General features: G+C 41.2%; 1 protein-coding gene across 1 annotated transcript in view; it reads left to right on the top strand.

Moving 5' to 3' along the window:
- The first annotated feature begins 386 nt into the window (after positions 1–386).
- The window catches only part of MYO9B (myosin IXB), a 38,385-nt gene continuing 16,216 nt past the window's right edge, over positions 387–22,555 (top strand). Inside the window, exons 1-14 of the mRNA XM_057385150.1 lie at positions 387–448; positions 5,612–5,721; positions 8,266–9,159; positions 16,354–16,448; positions 17,356–17,418; positions 17,543–17,642; positions 17,783–17,883; positions 18,099–18,228; positions 18,693–18,782; positions 19,023–19,139; positions 19,403–19,537; positions 21,348–21,469; positions 22,021–22,162; positions 22,390–22,548. Of these exons, the coding sequence (XP_057241133.1) occupies positions 8,323–9,159; positions 16,354–16,448; positions 17,356–17,418; positions 17,543–17,642; positions 17,783–17,883; positions 18,099–18,228; positions 18,693–18,782; positions 19,023–19,139; positions 19,403–19,537; positions 21,348–21,469; positions 22,021–22,162; positions 22,390–22,548 (2,091 nt within the window). The 5' untranslated portion in view covers positions 387–448; positions 5,612–5,721; positions 8,266–8,322. The remainder of the gene's footprint in view (positions 449–5,611; positions 5,722–8,265; positions 9,160–16,353; positions 16,449–17,355; positions 17,419–17,542; positions 17,643–17,782; positions 17,884–18,098; positions 18,229–18,692; positions 18,783–19,022; positions 19,140–19,402; positions 19,538–21,347; positions 21,470–22,020; positions 22,163–22,389; positions 22,549–22,555) is intronic.

The following is a 22,555-nucleotide window of genomic DNA, read 5'->3' as shown; positions in this document are numbered from 1 at the left end:
TGTAAACACCAGCCCGCTACGCTCGAGAGCTCCTGCGCTGCCCCATTGCTCTGACAGAGCGAGCAGCAGCCACCCTGCCATGCCCACAGCAGGAGCCCTCACACCGCCGGGCGGTGACGCTCCCAGCCCGGCACAGCACCGCGCTTCTTCGGTTTTGACAAGAATCCGCCCCCGCTGTCTCAGACACACAGACAGACAGACAGACAGCACCTGGCTGCACCGGGAGCCGCGGCGGGGGCGAGAACCGGGCTCAGGGCTCGAACCCGCGRGCCCCCGAACATCACCCGCCGCATCCCCTCCCTCAAAGCCCTGCCGCGGGGCTGCGCATGCGCGGTGCGATGCGCGGCGCTGAATGGGCGCGCCCCGGCTCCCCCCCCACCCGGAAGTGGCGCGCGCGGGGCCTGTGGCGGCGGCGGGGCCGGGCGGCCGCGCTTCGACAGCGGCGCAGGTAACGGGCCCCGCGCTCCTCTCCGCCCTGCTCCTGCTCCGCATCCCTCCCGCGGCACCCTCCCTCCCTCCCGCTCCTTCCCTATGGGCGGCTCAGAGCTGCGGTGGCGCTGCCTCGCAGGGAGTGGGTCTCGCACTGAGCGCTATGGGGCAGTTGTGTGGGGGTCTGTTCTGAGGGTGTGTTTGGGGGTCGGTGCCGCGGGGCTGATTTGAGGGGGGGGTGTGGGGGTCAGTGCCAGGCCGGGGCAGCCGTGGGGCTCCTGCCTTCGGGAGCTCGGGGCTGGAGCGGTTCCCCGGGGCGCTCTCGGGGCCGGGGGCTGTGCTCGGCTCCGGGGCAGATGCGGTGCTGCTGACTGACTTTGTGTCAGCTGTGCCCGAGGAGCTGGAGGTGCCCAGGGGAAGGGAAGTGTCTGCCCRCTGAGCAGGGTACGGTGCTACTTCCATCTCTTGTTTCTTCCGTCTCCYGCTTGTGATCTTTCAGCCGCAATCTTCTGCTTTTTCATGTGATGTCGCTGACTCTCGGTATAAATAGCCTRTAATCTTTCAGAACAAACACCTCATGATCTTTCAAAAAAAAATCGTTAAAACTCTCAGAGTTCTTTTGTTTCTTTGTGTTATTTTCGGGCAGCTCCTGACAGTTRGTGCTGCTGCTGTGCTGAGGTCGTGCTTTATCGTGATGACTGTCATTGCTCAATTGAGTCATGTCTCTGTCTGTGTGTATGTCGGTAGTGCTCTGTCTTTTTGGCAGGCTTGGTTTTGCAATCTCTGGGAAGTAAAACTTTTGCAAGCTCGGARCATCCTTTGTTACATGTTTCTAGACTAAAAGTATCGGACAGCTATCCTGACTCATGACTATCCTGGCCATAGGTTTGGTACAGGTATGTGTGATGTGGAAAATGAATTCCCAGTATAATTTTARCTTTGTTTTCTATTACGCTGTTTAGTATTTTGGGAAAATTCTTGCCCAGCTTTATTTGCAATTCTTGTTTGTGAAAAGCGAGAAGCACTTTGGATGCAAATGAGCTCAGCATTCTTTGATTTCACCTTCTGGAAATGGGTGGCAGTGGAGCAAAGGGCTGGAGATGATCTCAAGCTCCTGGCAGATGCAATTAGCCTTTCAAAGATGTCATCAGCATCCTCCCACGGTACTCCTAGAGGTGGAGGATCGGTATCGGTGCGTCTGCCGAGCTGTTTGCAAATAAGTTTGTCATGGGTAATTAGGAGCTCTTTGATTTCAGGCCTGTTAGCTGGAATCCATGGCTGAAGTACTTGCCCTAAAGTAACAGCGTGGGGTAACCCTGCATTCCGGTTTAGGATGTTGGTGTCACACCCTGAGAGTTTTAGTAAGCCCTGAGTGTCTTTAACTCACAATCTTGTCGGGAACAAATCCATTTAATGTAGGGGAAGCAGCTTKGGGAGTTTTTAATGCATGTTCCTATTAGCTCCAAGATTCATTGTGGCTTTTTTTTAGGAAAGTGTTCATCTTGATTATTTTTGTCTTGGCACTATGATGGGGTTCTCTGCCTACCTCTCAAGTCCAATAGTGTGGTGCTTTTCAGGTTGGTGCATCTAAGACCACATCCTCAATCTTCAATCCTTACTTATTCACGTAAAACTCAGGAGTTAATGCAGTTAATGCCAAGTTTTTTGTTGAATTGTACAGTTTGGGGTTTTTTGTTTTTTTTTTTGTTACCCCGCCTAAGAACATTTGTGTCAACAAAAAGCTTTTTCACAAGTTGAATGTTGCAGCTCCTGCAGTGACAGCTGCCTGCACAMACAGTCCATTCCCAGTGGGAAGGCTCCCAGGTTTTGGGCTTTTCTGTGGAACCCAAAACGCCTGTGGAACTGAATAATTTAGGAAGAGTAAATGCAACTGATGAAAGATTTAAACGAGGTTAACCTAGAAAGGAATACTCTGTACAGACTGTTTCTGACCCATAGTGATTCAAACACTAGACCTCTTGAATAATCCTGTGCATGAATAACTGTTTGACTCACATGCACACTGAGGCTAAATATGGCCTTTCCTCAGCTAGAAGGTTAAAGGGCAGGATTTGCATATCCTAGGCATTTAAAAAGGAAGAATTCCTAAAAAATGTGATATTGGCTGTCTCAACAGTCRAGGAAATGAGTGAAAGACTCTGATTCAACAAAAAGTTTGCAGCTCAGTGYTATTTTGTGAATTTGAAGGCTGAAGGTGTTTATCACATTTCTAAGAAACAAGGCCTGTTTATGCTAATATCAAGGAGAAGTAAAGCCTGAGATGCTGATAAGGGTTTATTTTTCTAATAGAAAGGACTGGGAATGTCTTTATTTCAGAAAAGGAAAATTGAAAGGTTTTGTCTGTAGATTATTGTGTTTTCTTGGTGTATCAAGTGACTTGAGCATGGCATGTGGAGTTGCTTTTATCAAAGCTTTATTGTGTTGCATGTCTCTGATTACCAAATGAAACTCAATGCAGATTCTAGAAAAATCTGCCCTTTCTTTAAAGACCAATGATATTTGACAATAAAAGTGTTTTTAAGGATATTTTTGMCATGCGTACATTCTGTTCACACAAAAGTCCAACCTAAAGTTTCTTAAATAAAAGTTCTCATTGGTGTAAATGTAGCATTAGAGCTGTGAAATTTTTATTTCCTTTGTTGACAGYTGTAGTGCTGTTAATGAAGAAAACTACAAAAGGTGGTAGAACAGCCCCCAAGGTTCTTTTGGCTTGCATTCTTTACCTCTGACCCTTTCAGTTGTTTTGCCTTGATTCCCCATCAGGGCCACATTTCCTGAATCATACTGCCATGTAAATCTGTCACTGTATGACATCACATTTTTATAAAGGTAGTAACATGTAAAACATCCTAATGTCACTGTGAAACCTGATAAGGTATCTGTGTTTTGAGGGGAGATTGTGCATTTGAGTGATTCAGAGGAAGTCTGTCTGAATCTGGGATGSTTTAGGGTGTGGATTTGGGTTCCCAAGAGCAGGTAACTGAGAGGAAACTGCCTGTAACAGAAGTAATTTCTTTGACTTTTTCCTGTGTTACACTGCATTGCAGCCCAGCTTCTCCTTTGTCAGGCACTCTGGGGCAGTAACTTCCCTGGCAGGGTTGATTGCAAAGAGTAGTAACGAATGTGTTGTAATTTTTGTGTGGTCCATTCAGAACTCCTCCTTTTGGAGTAGAAAAGGCCCAGAGATTTTAGTTGAAGAAAACCAAGAGCCTAGAATCATTTATTCCATCTGAATTTTTTGTGACCAAGGAAAACATTGAAGTGTGACTAGAATGCAAAGTGATTTTCARGTAATCTACAAATGCCTGGAATACTGAAAAAAAAGTTAAAATCAATTATGCTCAGTTAACAGCACCAGTCTGTCCTTGTGAGATGAGGTGGGACCAGGGTCTTTGCCTTACCTGTACTCCACAGGTAATTATGGCAAYTTTAGGGTGTTTCTGTACCCTGTTTTGCTGGAAATTCCTTCCTTTGAAAATCAAGGTCAGTAATAGCTGAATATTTTTGAAATTGCTGAATGTTTTCAGTTGGACTGGACAGATTGATCTCTTTTGGGGATGGTCACTGGCAATTCTGGTGTTTAAAAATATTAGAGGTGAAGTACCTGTGATGCATTTCCACTTTAGTGTTGAGAATTGCTTGGTGAGCAGTGGGWGAAGCTTGAATCTTTCCCTTTGAGGAATGCAGCACAGCAAATGCWCATGAAAAATGCAAAGAACTGGAATATTATAAAGTTCATCCTCAACAATTTTGCTGTAATGGTAGCTTTCCCGTTTTAGCTTCACTRTGATTCATTGACTAAATATGTGGCTTCAAATTATGGCCTTATTTAAACTAAAAAGATACCCTGCACTGATTGGGGCAAAGCTCTCTGCTGGAGTTCCACTCTGTTACCAAGCAGACACTGTTGGCTTTAATGCATGTTAAAAAATGAATTGGCTTAATGGAGTCCAGAAGACTCTTACAAAATACCATCAAAATTACCTTCTAGAATTGGAATTGTTTGGTTTTTATTAAAATTGTCTGAGCAAAAAGTTAAGTTACAGATTTTTTTCCTCCTCCATACGTTGAAAAGGGATTTCTGATAAGGGGTATCGAAAGAACTTGAGGTAACTGTGGAATTTCCACCTACAGACAGAACCCAGCAGTGGTTGGTCTGCGTGGTTTGTGTGCTGACCTGGATGGTTTCGGTATTCTTTCTTGTATTTCTCCTTCTACTTCCATTATTGTCTGCACCTGAATGCAGGCTTGTGCTTCTCTGATGAGCCAAATCACATTGAAGAAATATTTCAATTGCTTAAAAATTGTCTAAACAATTGGAGATCATAAAATGAGAAGGAATCACTGCAGTCATGTCTGCAGACTGCTTTTGATGTAAACAAGAGGATGGTACCTAATGAACCTTTTTAATTATGAGGCACATTGGTTACTGAGGACCAGCTGATTTTCTAAAAAGAGCTTTGGCAGTCAGGCCTCATCATTTGTGTCRGTGAAGTTTTTGCAGTTCAGTTTAACCTTTCTGGTGATGTTTATGTCTGATGTTTGCCTAAGTTCGTTTAGCTTTGAATTCCAGCCTCTGGCTTGTGTTGTGGCTTTGTCCTCCAGCCTGGTGATTGCACCCAACTGCAGGTCCTGTGCAAGGACTGACACTGATAACAGTGTCCTCTGTGTGCTCCTCACAGACAAAACTTGGAGACTGTTTGGCTGTAAGGGGGGTATTTTTTAACAGATTTGGGTTTGTTCTTGTTGTTGCTACTCTTAGCTCCTTAACTGAAATTTGGATTTATGCTAGATGCTGTGTTGGTCATGTATCTTCTGAGTACAAGGGTAATATGGCTGCTTAACAAAATACTAATTTGTTTATCTGGAAATTGCATTCACCATCATGCTTGTGCGTTATGGTARATGATCATGTTTAAATGATTCCTTGCTATGTTTTCAAACCTATTTCAGTTAACTCCCRTTCCATTTCTCTGATATGGATAGTTTCTTGGATAAATTTGAAGTTTTATACATCTGTAAACTCAGCTGAAAATTGTTTAGCATTTGTTTTCTTGCTCCTGTATTACTGAACTATATAATTGATTTAACTTATTGATTACTTCCTGCCTTCTCAATCTCTCTATATGTTCTTTAGCAGTAATTCTTTTCTTTCTTTTAGAACCATCATGAAAATGTTTACTTGGATGCCAGGAATTCAACTTCACTAGGAACTCATCCTCCRATTGCTTGAAGACACCCTGTCCTTAGTTGAATACTGGGACTTACTAGGTAACCAATTTATCATCTGTCTAGTGACTGCTCTTTTGTATTCTAGGTTGTGGCTTGCAGAATGGTTTCATGTGAAGTCAGAGGTCTGTTTCTTCTAGAGCAGTGTTGTCATCAAACCTCTGTAATGATTGGACATTCTCAGAAGAATTGGATGTTTCAGTTGTACACACCTGAGCAGATCCTACTGGCTCTAATGGCCCTGGGTTTGTCACTCATAGAGGAGTGGCATCTGCACTCTGGTTTCCTCTTTGGAAAGTGTGAGCTAGGATCTTGAGCAATATCCCACATTTTGGTGGCTGACATGAGCCAAGGTTAGGAAATGTGTGTTAGTAAAGTCACAGGTCAGCACCGAGGTTCAGCTCTTCTGTGTTGGCAAAAAGCTGGTGCCACATTTTTTTTAGGGAGCTGTTTTGGCCAAAATGCTCACTGAGGGGACTTCCTCTATCTTAGCAGACTGGGTGTCTGAAACTAATTGCTGGGGGGTGAAAAAAGGAAGTCTGCAAAAGGCTGTCTCCCATGAACTGGCTGAGTATCTTGAGAGGAAAATGGTCACTGTTCTATTTTTCTGTCTCTGCTCAGATTCATCTTCCCCATGTGAGCAGCAATCTGCAGTACATTTTGCTATGTGTCAAGGTTKGAGCTTTTATATATTAAAAATGCTTAACACTTGCATAATTGCWTCAAAGGTGCTTCAGACTTCTTTACTGGTCAGTGATAATTACAGGAAATGGAGAGGGAGCTTGGAGCTCACTGCCCCAGCCTTTGTATGACCAGGTTCTTGGAACCAGTCCTCCTTAATGACTGAAGAATGACATTTAATGGGGAAAAAACATTCTTGGGTGGATCATACGGTTTGATCAGAGATGTGTTGTGGTTTGTCTCGCCATCTGTGGCTTATTCAGCCTTCCTTTTGATGAGTAGCCACTACAAATGATCCAGCTTGTGTGGCAGTGTCTTCTGTGAGCTGTCTGTGCACAGTCCCTTAAAGCACAGCTCCCTCCTTGGAGGCTGTTCATGAGGCACAGCTATGTCATATGTTTCTGTGAAGTGATTCATTACTTGCAGTGGAAGTGGCAGCTAAAAGCCTCCAACCCTACTGATTTTAATTTGAAATGATTACTCTCTGTGGCCTTGTGCAAGTTCCTGTGTAGTTGTTTAGTGGCAAAAAGTAACTTCTYTGGCATTTCTCTGCCTCTTTCCTCTTTTATTTTAAATGTATTTGGCATGTCAGTGTATAATTAGAACACTTTGTTCTTGAAACAAAAATTGAACTGCTATTCTCAGTATGAAGTTTTACAGACTGCTRAAACAAAGGGGTACTTCATTATCCTTCTGTTTTTAGTACCCCTTGATGAGCAAATGAATTGTGGAGCTAAAGCAACGTGGGCAAACTTAGCCYTGGTAATCTGGGGGCACTGGATTGCAAATAAGAGAAAAATCACCAGCAAAGGCACAGATGGTAACWAAGTCTAGAGACTTTTATCTTGGCAGTAAGGAAGAGGCTGGCTTCTGAGATTGTTGATAGGCTGGAGTTACGTGTCTGGCCTGCACCGAGGSTGAAAGGAGGAAAAAGCAATCAGTGAATGATTTTTGGAGGCTTGTGAATGAGGTTCCTGAGCCCAGTGAGGAAGGAATTGATGTGATGGGTATAAAGGCTTGTGAATGAAGTGATTTATTTTGGATCTTGTTTACAGCTGWAAAGCAGTTGCAATAAGACTAACTTTACTTTGTTGCCTAAAATGGAAGCTRAAAGTCATATTCAAACCCTGTGCAGCAAGGATGTGGTTCACTCAAGTAAAATGAGCAGTCTCTTATCTGTGGAAATGGTGCATGCTGAAGAAATCCCTACAGTGTGTTAGAGGGAGCCAGCAGCAGAGTTTGCTGCAGTCAGCTGGGGGCTCAGCTTCCTGAAAGCTCAGTGGGGTGAATTTACTGTACCTGTCTTGTAGCTCTCATGAGAAGAGCTTAGYTGGGGGAAATGAAGAAAGAATGTAAAGGTTTATCTCAGTGTCAGAGCCATTTTCCTCCTTGCACAAGGCACTGATGCCCCTGCCATGGCTCGTGGCTGCTCTAAACTGTCACAGCTGAACTAAGTGACCGAACCATGTTTCTACCTCAAGCTGCTTATTTAGCTTTAAGGAAAAGTTTCTGTGGAGGGTGGATAAAAGTTTATGTGAACCAGGTCAGAGAAAGTATCTGGGCTAAAACTGACATGGGGAAACAAGGAAGCTTTAGTTTGGACATTGATCCTGGTTTATTTTGCTTTGGCTGTGTGAATTCTTGTGTGCCATGACAGGGAGGGAGGGGTGGAATGGGAATAGAAGGAAAAGTGAAAGGATCCTGGGTGCTGTGGCWGCTCTCCATTCCATAGGATACACCAAACAGGCTGTTTGGAATAATATCACTGATGGTTACATTATTAAAGAACAAATGCTTTATGTAATAAGTGTACTCTCATCCTCCAGAAAATAATACCTTTACCTAATACTTCTTGTACACACTTTTAAACACCCGATTTTTTCAATTTTCTTTTTTTTTTTTCAGACAATGGGCACTGCATATTAAGCAGGGGTGGAAGACTGAAGCCCATCTGGGGACAGAATGAGTTTAAAAGATGCTGACAGTGCAGTTTGCCAGGCAAAGGCAGCCTATAATCTTCATATTTACCCCCAACTCTCAACAGAAAGTGCTCCCTGCTGCAAAGTGACAGCAACCAAGGACAGCACGTCATCAGATGTCATCAAGGACGTGATTAACATCTTAAACTTGGATGTCTCCAAACATTATGTGCTYGTGGAGGTGAAAGAATCAGGTGGAGAAGAATGGGTACTTGACATAAACGATTCTCCTGTGCACAGGGTTTTGCTTTGGCCTCGCCGCGCTCAGGACGAGCACCCGCAGAAGGATGGGTACTATTTCCTCTTGCAGGAAAGGAACACTGATGGCACCATCAAGTACGTCCAGATGCAGTTGTTTTCCAAGGAGACGGATTCTCGGCGGTTGGTGGAGAGGGGATTTCTCCCCTGGCACCAGGAGGATTATGATGACTTGTGCAATCTCCCCAACCTGACTGAGACAACACTCCTGGAGAATCTCAAGTGCCGCTTCCTAAAGCACAGAATCTACACTTACGCAGGAAGCATCCTGATTGCAATTAACCCCTTCAAGTTCYTGCCCATTTATAATCCCAAGTATGTCAAGATGTATGAGAACCATCAGCTTGGGAAGCTGGAGCCTCATATTTTTGCCATTGCTGATGTGGCCTATCACACAATGCTTAAAAAACATGTTAATCAGTGCATCGTTATATCAGGTGAAAGTGGGTCTGGGAAAACCCAAAGCACAAACTTCTTAATTCACTGCCTCACTGCACTGAGCCAGAAAGGGTACGCCAGTGGTGTGGAGAGAACCATTCTGGGAGCTGGACCAGTTCTAGAGGTAAATTTATGCTCAAATTGCCTTCTGTGCAAATTGGTTTTTTAAAAATATCAAATAAATGCTGTTGAATGCTACTTTTGAGTCACCTATGAAATGTCACTGGTTTAGGCATRTCACTTGGTTTAGATTTAAATGTCACTGGGCTGCAGTGGTGCTTGGCAGCATTACCCAGCTGCTTCTGATTGATTTTCCTTATTATGCTTGCTTGACTTCCTGTTGCTTGTAATTTAGATATGACTTAACTTTCCACCACTGAACACCAATCATCTGGGACAGAGGTTACCTTTGTTTTCCACCTGAAAGTTTTGATGGCCTTTGAATCAAATCACAAGCAAATTTTTCATTAGTATTTTCATTCATCAACTGCTTGGTGTGATTCTGCCTTTGTGTGTGAACATTTTTACTGAACTCRCTTTTTGAGGGAGTTACTTCCTTTTCGACAGCTGTTTGTGGAAGAGAGCAACATTGTTAGTTGGGGAGAAAGTAGGAGTCTGTTTTGGCTTTGAATTATTACAGCATTTCCAACAGAAAGTAAAACTAAACATGTGAGAAGGAGGGGGTACAGCTGGTCTTGCRTTAGGTAATGTCAGGATAAACTCAAACTGATCTCTTAGGCCTCTCCCTTTTKCTCTCTTAAAGGAAAACTCCGGAAATGTGGGTGGATGTAATGGTCATCCTATCAAAATCTTCAACAGCAAAGAGCTTGACCACCAGCATTGTAATTTTTAGGTTTAGTTTCAAGTGCAACAACACTTTCATAAAAAAGTTTAAGCTTTTTTTAAAGCTCCTCCATAAAAAATGAGGAATATGTGCAAGTTCTTTTTTTCTTGCTTTCTRCTGCTTGAAAGAAGAAGTAAAATTGAGGCTTGTTGGTTGCTGGAGTTCAAGTTTGCAGTTCTAAACAGAAAACAGGAAGGGGTCACAGTGGAAAGCCCTGCTGATCAGCTGATCTTTCTGCCTTTGATAAATTTAAGTGTTTCATATCCTCGTCTACAGATGTGGTACAGCTGTGCCAAACCAGGYAGAGATGTAAGGTCCTCTGTGTCTGTTTGCTGAGTGCCAAATACACATATTCCTGGGGTCAGAACTAAAATTCATGACTTTGCTGGAATCACAGGCTGATGTGTAAATCTGGGTATGTTCATGACGAGATATCCGTGTTTTTCTATGCTAAGGTTAGTTGTCTTCTTCTTTAGWCTTCCACTGAGCATTTAGTAACATTTCTCATGAGAAAATAGTYTTTCAGAATAGAATATGTGTTATGTAAATTCAGTGTGCATCAAAAAAGCTTAGAACATAAGAAGTAAAATCCAGTTATTCTGCTTTGATGCATCCGAGTTGATTCAGCTGACAGGGAAGCTTCCATGTTTCCCAGTTTCAGTCACTAAGCATAATTTAAAAAGGAAAAAAAAAAGTCAGCTCTTGATCCTGGGGAGGAATGCACAGAAAGCTTACGTTGTTTTGTGGAAGTTAAACTGCCTGCAAGCTCCTCTTAGGGCTGGTCACTTCTAAATCCATCCGTGGTGACTCATTTTGGGTTTTTACTGAAGGGAACTGAAGTGCTACAAGGGAATTTTTCTTAAATGGGTGTTTCTGGGGATTTTTTTGCAGAATGGTTTTGCACTGTGCCCAGGCAATTTTGAGAATTTGAAATGTTATTCTGAGTCTTCATCAAAGCTGAAAATGTATTCTTGACTAAATACTTTCCTGATGTAAAAATGGGTTGCGTTTTGAGTCAGAASTTCCTCATTTTAGTGAACTCTTATTTTTCTGCCACCTAAGTAAAATGGGTCTGTTTTTATGCTGACCTACTGTAAAAGTTCAGGAGGTTAAAGCATCTGTTTCTAGCACAGAGGGGTGAGCACAATTAGGGTGCTATGGAGGTGGATTTATAATTTTATCTCRGAAACATTTCTTACTGAATCCTGTTTCTGAATTGGGTAATGAATCTGAGTTCAAATCTCTAAGCAATTACAGATAAACTATTGTTAATAGTTTTGCTCCTTGTTTACAATTTCTAGACTGGAGTTACAGCTGGAGTTACAGCTGGACCATGGAAGGTTGAATGTTGCTTGATGTGACCTTGTCAAACATCTGAGACATTAAAGATACGATGCTGAGACGGTGTAGTTAAAAATTAAATATGGTATCAGCACAAGTGCTGTCACATGGGCTGGGGAGAGGAGAATGGTCATGGGGTAACTCTGAGCCTCTGATGCTTCCTGCTCAATCCCAGCACCCATTTAAGCTCAAAAGGTTCCTTATAGGGCATCTAATAAGCAGAGGTAAATTCCAGTAATTCTGTTTGGCACTGCTTGCAGCTTTCCAGAGAAAAATCAGAGAGGGAGGCTGCTTCCATGGGACAACGGTGCCTAAAGCTGAGCTTTGTGCTGGTTTTTAACAGTTCATGGACATTCAGTTGTCTTTCCTGTATATTCCTTATATATTTCCTGTATAGGAATGGCTCTCAGATTATGGTTTGGTTTTTTTTTTTAAATTTTATTTTATTTTTTTAATTGTATCTCCAGGAGATAATCTCTAGTGAAGAGCAGTTTCTTTAAAACKGGTGGGAAGATAAATATAAGCTCTGTTTTAAGATAGTCCTGACTTTTTCAACCTTTTCTAAATTTAGTGATTAAAGTATAGTTCCCTGACTTGAAGCTTGTATTGACTTTTAAGTCCAAGTTACTTCTTGTATTGTCCAAGCCTTCTTGTATTGACTTTTAAGTCCAAGTTACTTATGATTGAATTACACTTGGGAACTATTTGGGTCAAATTGGGAATAGTGAATCAAACCTTGGGGAACTATTATTTGGGTCAAACTGGGAATAATGAATCAAATTTTTGTTTATTTTATAGTCTCAAACAAGGCAATGAAACCTTTCCATGCACTGAAGAAGTTTCCAAGAAATTTGTATTTTCCTTTCACCAGGAAAAAATGGCTTAASTGCATGTGTCAGTGATAAAATGCACAGTGTGCTATCTCAGGCTGAATTTATTTTGGAAATACAAAGTTACTCTTCAAGCCAGGTAATTTAGTAAAGTGGCAGAAAACTGAGTTAGGAGATGGGAGCATGTTGTGAGGGATAAGAGGAAATGAGAGCTTTGTCTTCTGGCAGCAGAGCTCCCCTTGGCTGTCTCTGTTGCTAAATTGTAACMCGCAGTATCCCAGGTTTATTACATWRTTTCAGTTACTTTTTGAGTGTGCTCCAAATTAATTTCTCTCTGAGATGGGAGCTGAGGAGAGTTGGAGCAGATKAAAATATTTGGAGTGTCATAATTCTTCATGAAATATTTTGAAAATCATTGCTTATTCCCATTTGGAGGTGTTCCTGATTTCTCAGTGATGCTGAACCAATCTTTGGAAAGAATTAAGGCCCAAATAAAATGCAAAGTCCAACAGGAAGCATTCATTAACTGGTCTTCTAAAGAGGAATTATTATTGACAGCACAATCAGGTGGGAGAATCAGATTTTCTAAACATCACCATATAAAAAACTTTCTAAATTTAATCATAGAAAGTTTTATGCTTTATGGTTCTGTGGAAAAGAGCCAAGCAATTTGCTGTCAGCTCTGTTTCATTCATGAGAGTCCTGCTGTGCTTGTGGCTTTGGTACGAGATGGACTGAAGCTCAGTGGAACTTCAGCTCTGGTTTTCATTTGTATTTGCCATCAAAGGCTGCACATGCATTTGGTGGGTGTAGCCTGTTCTAACCCAGGGAAAGTGCTTGTTTTGAGGCCATTATCTGCACGTGTTTGTTTTAAGAATCAGATTCAGAGGAGGAATGGAACTTCCTTTGTCCATTTGTTTGCATGTCACTGTTTTTTTTCTGGTGGAAATGTGATGTTGCCTGCATTTTCTGGTGGAAATGTGATGTTGCCTGCTTTTCCCTGCTGCACACAACTCTTGGGTAAAAATCACCTTGTCCTCCATTCAGTTCTACCGTGGGGATTGCTCAGAGTTCCCAGGACATCCCCCAGCAGGAGGAGTTGCAGAATTACCCTGAACACTGCAATTTCCCTGTTGGTGAGTGGATACTTCACACCAAGGTCGTGAAGATCTCTGTTAAACCGAGTTCAGCTCTGGAAAAGTCAGTTCCTCTTCCAGGGTGTGGATTTGAGTCTCYCATATCCTTTGACACATTAATCTGTGTACAGTAATGGTTCTGCCCTGGAGTTGAGTGGTTTACACAGAAACTCCCAATAGCTTTTTCAGATTTTGGCAATTCCTATGAAAGAATTAAATGAGACTTTTAGTTGTGTTCCTGAGATAGATGCTGGAGCATATGTGTAGGTTTTTGGATTTTGTTGGTTTGTTGGGATTTTTTTTAGCAAATAAAAGGAGAATTTGGTGGGTTTTGGAATACTTTTATATCTGGCCCTGTTGTAAGAGCTCTAAGTGTCAGCCTTCAGTTTATGCCTCTTGCATTCCAAGGTAAGAGGATGGCTTGAATGACTTCCTGCCTCCCAGAATAGGCTACCCCAGCTCTGATTCCTGCTGGCATTGGTCTGCTATTTTTGACTCACCCTGTTTTATACAGCTGGTGTTGTGYATTGGAGTGATTTCGTTTTAGATTTTTGGTTTTATTTGTCTTCTCATGGACTCACAAGGGAAAACAGTGAATGAGTTTGCTTATATAAAGGATTAATTCTCTTTAGCTGTAGTTTTCTTGTCCCCTCAGATCTTSTGAATTTATTTTGTGCTCRTCAAAGTGTATTGAAGAACATGGTWACAGTGATTAAAACTAAATGTTACCAAAAAAAAATTCCCCACCCAAACTGTTAACTGACTTGGAATGTTCTTTAAAGTTTTAGATGTTAAAGGCTCTTCTGAGGAAACCAGTACATGAAAACTTTCCTAAAAACTGTTAATATTAGATCAGCTTTTAAGAATTTGTTGTATGCTTTGACTAAATACCAGACACATGAGATCATAAGAGCCTTTAGTTTTAAACTGTATTCATTTCTTACATGAATAATCACTGAGAAAAGTTTTTCAGGAAGCCTGAGTTATGGGATTTCTTAACTCTATAATGCCAAAAATATTTATTACTAAAAAATAATGTTGCAAATGTAGCTCTGCTGTGGTTTGGCTTCGTGGACATATCTGGTGAACTGATAATTCACTGATGGCGTAAGTTAGGAAACTTTTAATGAAGTTTTTCTGGGATCAATTTTCAAGTCCATTACTCTGCAGCCTGGCAAAGTTCACTGCAGCAGATTTCCCAATGCCCAGAATGGGAAGTTGGATGGTGTTTGCAGAGAGCAGGAGCTGAACTCCTGTCCTGGAGAGGAAGAGGAGTTTGATTTACTGACAATTCACTCTGCTGATGTCACAGGACTTTCACTTCTGGTTTGGTAACTGCAGGGAGCTGACCTGGATTTTATGCTTCTATTAATATGCAGATGCACATGCAAAATGGGCTCTAAAAAAGGAAGTCTGGGTGATACATTGGTGGATAAAAGCTGCAAAGAGATGCTGGTTTGAAAAATCTGAGTGGGGCTGCTGTTGGCATCATAACATGTGTAGTGTGGTAGAAAATGTGTAGAAAATGCAGAGCWGGAGCTCAGCCTTGGCCACCTGTGAGTACTTCTGGATACAAATCCTCTCCCTTCAGCCATCTCTAAGCACTTGTGGATCCAAATCCTCTCCTTTCAGCCACCTGTGAGCACTTTTGGATCCAACTCCTCTCCCTTCTGAAGCCTGTTGGCTTTTCTGGAGTTGCAGCACAGTAACTCTGCACAGGAAAAGCTCCTTGAGCTTGTTGCTTTAGGTCAGGAGTAACAGCTGGCTGAAGAGTTATGGAGATTGTCCCAGTTTATAGGAAGTTTTTCAGATCCTCTGAATGCTGCTGGTGATGGAAATCTGCWTGTGGGAGGGTTTGGAGAACCTGGTTTGGAATCCAAAAGTTCCACTGCAGCACTCCAAAAAACTAAACTAAAAGAAAAGGGAAAACTTTCAATATACAGATGTTATAACTGTCATGAAAACAATGTTTTCCATGGAAATACCCAGAATTGGATGTACMCACCATAGCTGGGTGTATGAACAGTTCTATGCTGTGTGCAGTGCATTCACACATCCGTCGTGCTCCGGATGTGGGAGTGACTCTGTGYGTGTGTGGAGGAAGAGATTACACAGCTTGGTGCAAGCATTTCACAAGGGTTCTATATTAGGGAGGAGGATTTCCTAAAGGAGGACTTTATTGCTTGGAGCTTTAAGAGGAAATATCTGTGGCAGGAGATGCTGGGAGAGTCTAGCCCAGCAGTGTGTTTTTGCAAATAATTGCATTTTGCAGAGGTTTCCTTTTTTAGATGCTGCATGGTAGAAGGGTGACTAGTTTCCCTTGCCCTTGGAACACATAATTAAGAGTTGATAAAGACATTCCAAATAACTGATTCTACTGGATTTTAATAGGTTTTCTTTGTGGTTCTTGAGCATGGCTCATGCAGAGGATTTTGTGTTATGTGTGTATTAGCAGCTGTCAGAGGACTCATGATCTGATAGAGGAATTAGAGATGCACAATTAGGGTTTGTCCCATATGTATTTCTTCTTTCCTAACACCTCATCATAAAACTCCATTTTTCAGTGTTRTGTGGCAGAGTAACTGCCCCATGATTGTTCTGTAAACTGAAGTTTTTCTGTTTGTCTTTCTCCTGCTTTTTGAATACACAACTTTTAAAATTCCTTTATGCATGAGATATTGATGTACTRTCTCACTTGAAGAAAAGTTGTGTGTTTAATGTGATTTTTTTCAGTGGCAGAAGTATGTTGGGGAGTAGGATGTGATTTGTGACTTTTGTGTGGGAAAGGTGATTTTGTGGAGGTTGTGCTGCCTTCATCCTGAATGYCTTCTTCTCTAATGTGTTAATTGTTATGGCTTGAGGCTGATTTGCACTCTCTAGCCATGGTTACCTATCCTGTACTCCTAAAAATATCTAAAAGTATTATTCCCTTTCCTCAGTCCCTCAAGTATTATTGCATGGGTCAAATAATAAACATATGTAGTTCTGTGAGGGACATGGGGGCTTCCTACACTGCCTTTTTGGTGTTTGTGTSCTGCAATTTCCACAGTATTTGGGGTTTATTCTGGAATCTAACGGGAATCTGAACAATGAACAGAAAAGCTTGGAAAGCTGTGTGGTGAYGAGTTTAGTGTAATTGAAAATTAACTCCTTTTGATTTATTGCAGGCATTTGGAAATGCTAAAACAGCACATAACAATAACTCCAGTCGTTTTGGGAAGTTCATTCAAGTCAACTATTTAGAGAATGGTATTGTCCGGGGGTAAGTACGGGTTGAGCTGGGTCTGGGGGTGATCTCTGAGCTTTTAGGAACTGGGAAGCCACTGTTGTTTGTAAAATGCTGCCTTGTTGAAGCTCTGCTCACATGAGAGAATAGCTTGGTGMTGTGCAGGTTAAAATTCTGTAACTGAGCTTTGTGGAATTGTCAGGTGATGTAAAATACTCTGACTTTGCTCTACAGCTGGCTCAGGTTAAGAATCTGCTGCTGCATCTTTMCCTTTATGCTAATGAAGGCTTTTGGATAACACCCCCTGCCCTCTCCATTTAAAAACTGGCATTTAAAAACAATGAGTTTTTAAGAGGAATGAAGTGGAATAGGTTTGAGGAAGACATTTTGAAGAAACAGTTTAAACACCCGCTACAGAAATTAAGAAAGCTATAAAATTATTACTTTTGATTACTTAATCAAAATTATGTGCTTATATCTGAAGGACTTAAAACATGAGATATTTCATRCCTACATTTGCTAGTTCTGCTTTTATTATATATATAATGATAATAACTCTGACTGTGGAGTGTCATGAGCAATCCCTGACCTTTATGCTCCTGTGTTTCTTTTCTTTGGATCATCTTCTTATTTGCAATAACATTAATGAGTGGAAACTCTGTGCCACATTTGCTTGGAGTGTTATTCTGAATAAATTTGACATATTTTCAGACCAAGTCACACTAGCTCAGGAGATTGGCACAATTTGAATTTACTTGTTTTGTCTTCAGCGTGAGAGAATCTTTATATCACAATATAGGGCCTACTGAAATTCTTGGTTTAGGTTTAAGATAGTGACTTTAATAATCTCGTTATTTGAACTTTCTTGGCAGTTGCTGTCTGATGTTCTCTCAGGTCTTTTCTCTTTGCCCTCACACTTGTTCCATTTTCTGTGCCTCCTTAGGGCTGTGGTTGAAAAATATCTGCTTGAAAAGTCTCGTCTGGTTTCTCAAGAAAAAGATGAAAGGTAAGAGAGAAATGTGGTTTTCCAACAGAGTTAAAATCAATGGAAGAGTTTAAGAGCCTGTAAATTACATAGAATAAAAGAAAATCCACTGTATTTTCATGAGAGAAATGCCTTGACTTCRCAGGAACTACCACGTCTTTTATTATTTGCTACTCGGAGTCAATGAGGAAGAGCGTCAAGAATTTCACCTCAAACAACCTGAAGATTATTTCTACCTCAACCAGGTAATCTGGGATTTACCAATGCATTGACAAGGGTTGCTGGGTGTTGTGTCAAAGATGAAAGGCAGCAGAACAGATGATACTTGGCATTTTGTGATGTTTGGGTTTCACATTTGCCTCTGATTTTGCATTTCCCTTTGCAGCATAACTTGAAAATTGAAGATGGGGAAGATCTCAGACATGAATTCGAGAGATTAAARCAAGCCATGGAGATGGTTGGCTTCCTTTCAGCAACAAAGAAACAGTAAGTGGAATTCTTCAAGCTTTTGTTACTGGCATTTATTGCTGATGAGTTGCAATGAGCTTTGGGCTCACCCCTACTTCAGTAGGGAACAAAGTGAGCTGGGTGTTTGAGGGCTTGCAGAAATMATTCTCAAAAGTAGAATTAAGTTCTGCTAACCTGTTATAATGAGCTCTCTGAAGAAAAAATTCTTACATAATTCATTTTTTCTTCCTTAGGATWTTTTCAATACTTTCAGCTATTCTTTATTTGGGCAATGTCACGTACAAGAAGAAAGCCACAGGTCGAGATGAGGGGTTGGACGTGGGACCTCCTGAAGAGTTGGACATTCTTTCCCAGCTGTTGAAAGTAGAGTATTTCCCTTTAGCTTTAATGTTTGATACACCTATTTGTCCTGCTCTAGCTCAGCRTTTCACTTGGATATCCCAGCTGCTGTATCTAAATCTCCTTTATGTAACGTCCACAGTATTTATCTTATGGGAGGGGCAAACATGAAATTGGTGAGATTATTTGGGTTAAAGATGGAATATAACCCATGGAAGGGAAATAGAATTTGTTTAGTCTCCAGTCACAGGGCTGAGCAACAACAGATTCAGTGTAGGTGTGTTTTTTGCCACCACAGGGAAACATCTGCATGAATGTAAACAGAATAATTTAAACAAGTTATAGGACTTGTAAAACTACTGATGGATGATAAATGTTATCAAGGAGCTCGGGCTTCTCTGAGGAAGTTGTGTGTCCACTGCTGCAGTCAAATAACTCATTGAGGAGCCTGATGGTGACAGCAACTCTTGTTCCCTCTTGTTTTGAAGGTCAAACGAGAAATCTTGGTAGAAGTGCTAACAAAAAGAAAAACTGTGACTGCTAATGATAAGCTTATTTTGCCATATAGTCTCAATGAGGTGAGTAAAAGAGCACTTGTASAGTGATTTTAAATAACTGAAACTTGCTTTTCTGGATTAAAATAGCTATTATGTTACTTTTCCATTTTGTGAGGGATAGTTGGAAAGTTAGAAGTCTGCATTAAAGGCAAATTGTGGTTTTATTTATCTCTGCTTGGGTTGTAAGCTGCAAGTGACACTGGATTGAAATGGAAATTACATTTTTTTTAAATCAAGTTCTGAACATTGTTTGATCTGCAGGCAATAACAGCTCGTGATTCCATGGCAAAGTCCTTGTACAGTGCTCTGTTTGATTGGATTGTTCTGCGAATCAATCATGCACTCCTCAACAAGAAGGACATGGAGGAATCTGTTACAGTAAGTCTCTCACAAAAACAAGCCTTTGCAGGCAGATGTGTATTCAAACCTAACAGAGGATGTGTTGTGGTATCTGGGATAAATTTTGTTATTTCTCAAGCCCATGGTAAATTTCCTGGTAATATTTAATTATCTCTGTTTTCACAGTAGACAGAATGATTAAATATTTAAAATATTTATGCAGTGCTTTCTGTACTGTTCACCTGTATGACTTAAGGCTCTATATGACAGATTGGTAACTGGATTTCTACATCTTCTTTCAGTGTCTGTCCATTGGTGTACTTGATATTTTTGGATTTGAAGATTTTGAAACCAACAGTTTCGAGCAGTTCTGTATAAATTATGCAAATGAGCAACTTCAGTATTATTTCAATCAGCACATTTTCAAATTGGAGCAGGTAAGAAATGAAAGTCACTGAAGTAAAACCTGTTTTCGTCAAGTGCTTATGAATTATGTAAACTTAGCCTCTTCTCTGCAAAACTCCATGGCATAATTGCATGAGTATTTCTGAAAATCTTGCTTTTTAATTTCTTCTTTAATTATTGCTTCTTATTGTACTAATGGTAGTGGGGYCTTTCTTCAGAGGGCTGGCACTGTAATTCTGCTTGACTGCAAAAAATGCAAGACAGCATTCAGGTGATCCCAGACAGAAGTCAGCTAAAACTGTGAACTTTGGCATTGAAAGTTTGTAGGTGAGGGGTTGGATTCAGRTGTTTTTGTTCTCATGGTTGGAAAACAGCTTCTCTCATTTTTATCAGTCTGTAAGTATTTAATAACCAGTCTTTACTGGTTATTTACTGGCTTCTCCCACCCGACTGCTTTTAGGGGAACAACTGTATTTTGCTACCAGCAGTAGTTCTGAAATCCTGCTATTACTGGCCTGTGTTGATTTGCTTGTTTGCAGATGGTATCACCTGACAGAGCACTCTGAGTGCTGCAGTTTCTGGACTGGGCTTTGCAGGGGGTTTGCTCTAGACTTGGATTTTTTCTGCTCTGTGCAGAAGTCTGGGCACTCTGTTGAAAGAAGTTGTTCTGTAGTATGTGGTATTTCATCAACAACTTTAGGCAAGCATTTTAAGAAAATAAAATCACCAAACATCCAAACTTTGTGTGTAAACAAAATGTTRAGGTCCCTGTTTTATAACTTATGACAGAGTTGGCCATCCAGGCTGGCCAGAGTAAATAGTTACATTGTCTTCTTTTTTTTTCCTTATGCCATTTTTCCAAATAAGCTTAATCCTTGAATGACCCATTTCCTGTATCTCTTGCAGCCTGAGGGCCCTCAGGGGGATCTCTATATCTTTTTAAAGAAAGGCTTTTTTGTCTGTGGAAAATGGCATTTCAGTTGTGTARCACGGTGTGCACTGAGCAGTCTGTGTTGGGCAGACTGAATTCTACCTACTTAAAAATAAAGCATTTATCATCATCATCTAGAGCACTGAGAGGGACCCTTTGTCCTTTGTTAAATGTAAAACTAATTTAATTTTCTGTATGATTCRTTTTATTTTACTTTAATACCTTATCATTAGCTTGTTTCCTGTGGGTATTTACAGCAGTAAGAAAATCTGGTATTTTAGTTATGTGTCTTAGTGAGAAGCTTGTCCTGTCCATGATTGTCACTTCAGCACAAGAGCTTCATGTTCTGTTGTCAGAGAGCTCTGGATTTTCTGAGCCTGAGCAGTATCCATTGCTTCCTTGGGGAAGAGCTGATCCTGATGTTTTGTAGGCCTAAACTGCCTGATTAGAAACTTCTGTTATTTCTTCTGACAGTGCAATTTGAAAATTCTGGAACTTGGTATTAATTTCAATTTGTTTCCCTTAATACAAGACTTATGGAAGAGAAAAATAGACTTAAACTCCTCTATGTCTGCTCAGTTTTACTGGAGTGCTGGAGATGTAATGTCTAACTCCAGGGTCGTAGGCTGCTGATTGCTGGGAAGGCAGAACACAGCAGAACATTCCTTTCACAGCTTTGCTTTTGAAATAGTTTTTCCCCAAACATGCCCTGCTGAGTGRACCTTTGATCTGTGCAACTATCTCTGTTCTTCTGTTCTTATTTATAAATCTTCCTTGTTTTTGCCTCTGCTGCCTGAACTAACAAACTGCACTTGCTGTAGCTGTTCAAGGCTRTGTTTTAAGCACTTAGACCACAGCACATCAAAGGTCAGGGCATTGTACTGATAAGGGAATTTTCTTGAGCTACACAGGAGGAGTATAAGAGTGAAGGGATCACTTGGCACAATATTGACTATACTGATAATGTGGCCTGCATTCACTTAATCAGCAAGAAGCCCACTGGCCTCTTCTATCTTCTGGATGAAGAAAGCAAGTAAGCAACAAACATCTTCTGGAAAAACATGTGTGGCAGGGAGGAGGGAAGGACTGTGGAAGGGAACAGAAATACAGCACTTGAAAAAGGAGAGGAATGTTGTGGGAATCAAAGGGTCATTTATGACTATGATTTACACCGTAGTTTGCTTCTGATGGCTCCAGTATGGTGGTGATATAAATTGATGCTAAAATTGAACTTTGGCTTAAGCAAACTTAGAAACTTCCATGTTTGTGGCTCACCATGGAATTACARTTAAACTAAAATGCATGTCTGTAAGTCTGAAACATTAAATAGCAAATGTGATAGATAGTTAATGTGGTTCTGACTAAGTGAAGTAGGAGGAAACATTGATGTACACATGAAACCTCAGAATATTCTGCTGTGTGTTGAGCTGCTTGGTTTGGATCACAAATTGAGCCCACCTTTAATATTCAAAAMAGAGATCTTGGCCAGTTAATACTTTCCAAAGGATCAATAGGTCTTCACTCTGTCCCCCTAATAAACCTGTATTTGAGAAACARCTGACCTTTTTTGTCTTGTATTCCCAGTTTCCCACATGCCACCAACCAAACTCTACTGGCAAAATTCAAACAGCAGCATGAGGAGAACAAGTTTTTTGTYGGAACCCCAGTGATGGAGCCTGCTTTTATTATTCGACACTTTGCTGGCAAAGTGAAATACCAGATCAAAGTAGGTGACAGATCTGCTGGGCACAAAAAAAAAATTTCTTGCCTTTCTGTGGGTTTTTTATCAGGGTGTAGAAAATTTGCTGGGAATGGGTTGGGTGAGAAATGTTCTCAGAGGTACTTGGGGTTTGTTTTCTGGGTGGTGGTGTTGGCTGGAGGGTAATACTGAATAAACAAAACACAGGGAGCCTTCCCAAGAGCTGTCAGCTCAGCATTGCCTGTTCTGTGCAGGATTTCAGGGAGAAAAACATGGATTACATGAGGCCTGACATCGTGGCTCTGCTGCGCAGCAGCGACAGCGCGTTCGTGCGGGAGCTGATCGGGATGGACCCGGTGGCCGTGTTCCGCTGGGCCGTGCTGCGCGCGGCCATCCGCGCCATGGCCGTGTTCGCCGAGG

The sequence above is a fragment of the Malurus melanocephalus genome, unplaced genomic scaffold (assembly GCF_030028575.1).
Source record: "Malurus melanocephalus ecotype Western Australia unplaced genomic scaffold, MMel_1.1 scaffold_793, whole genome shotgun sequence".
Taxonomy (NCBI): domain Eukaryota; kingdom Metazoa; phylum Chordata; class Aves; order Passeriformes; family Maluridae; genus Malurus; species Malurus melanocephalus.
This window is presented reverse-complemented; position numbering and strand designations above follow the sequence as displayed.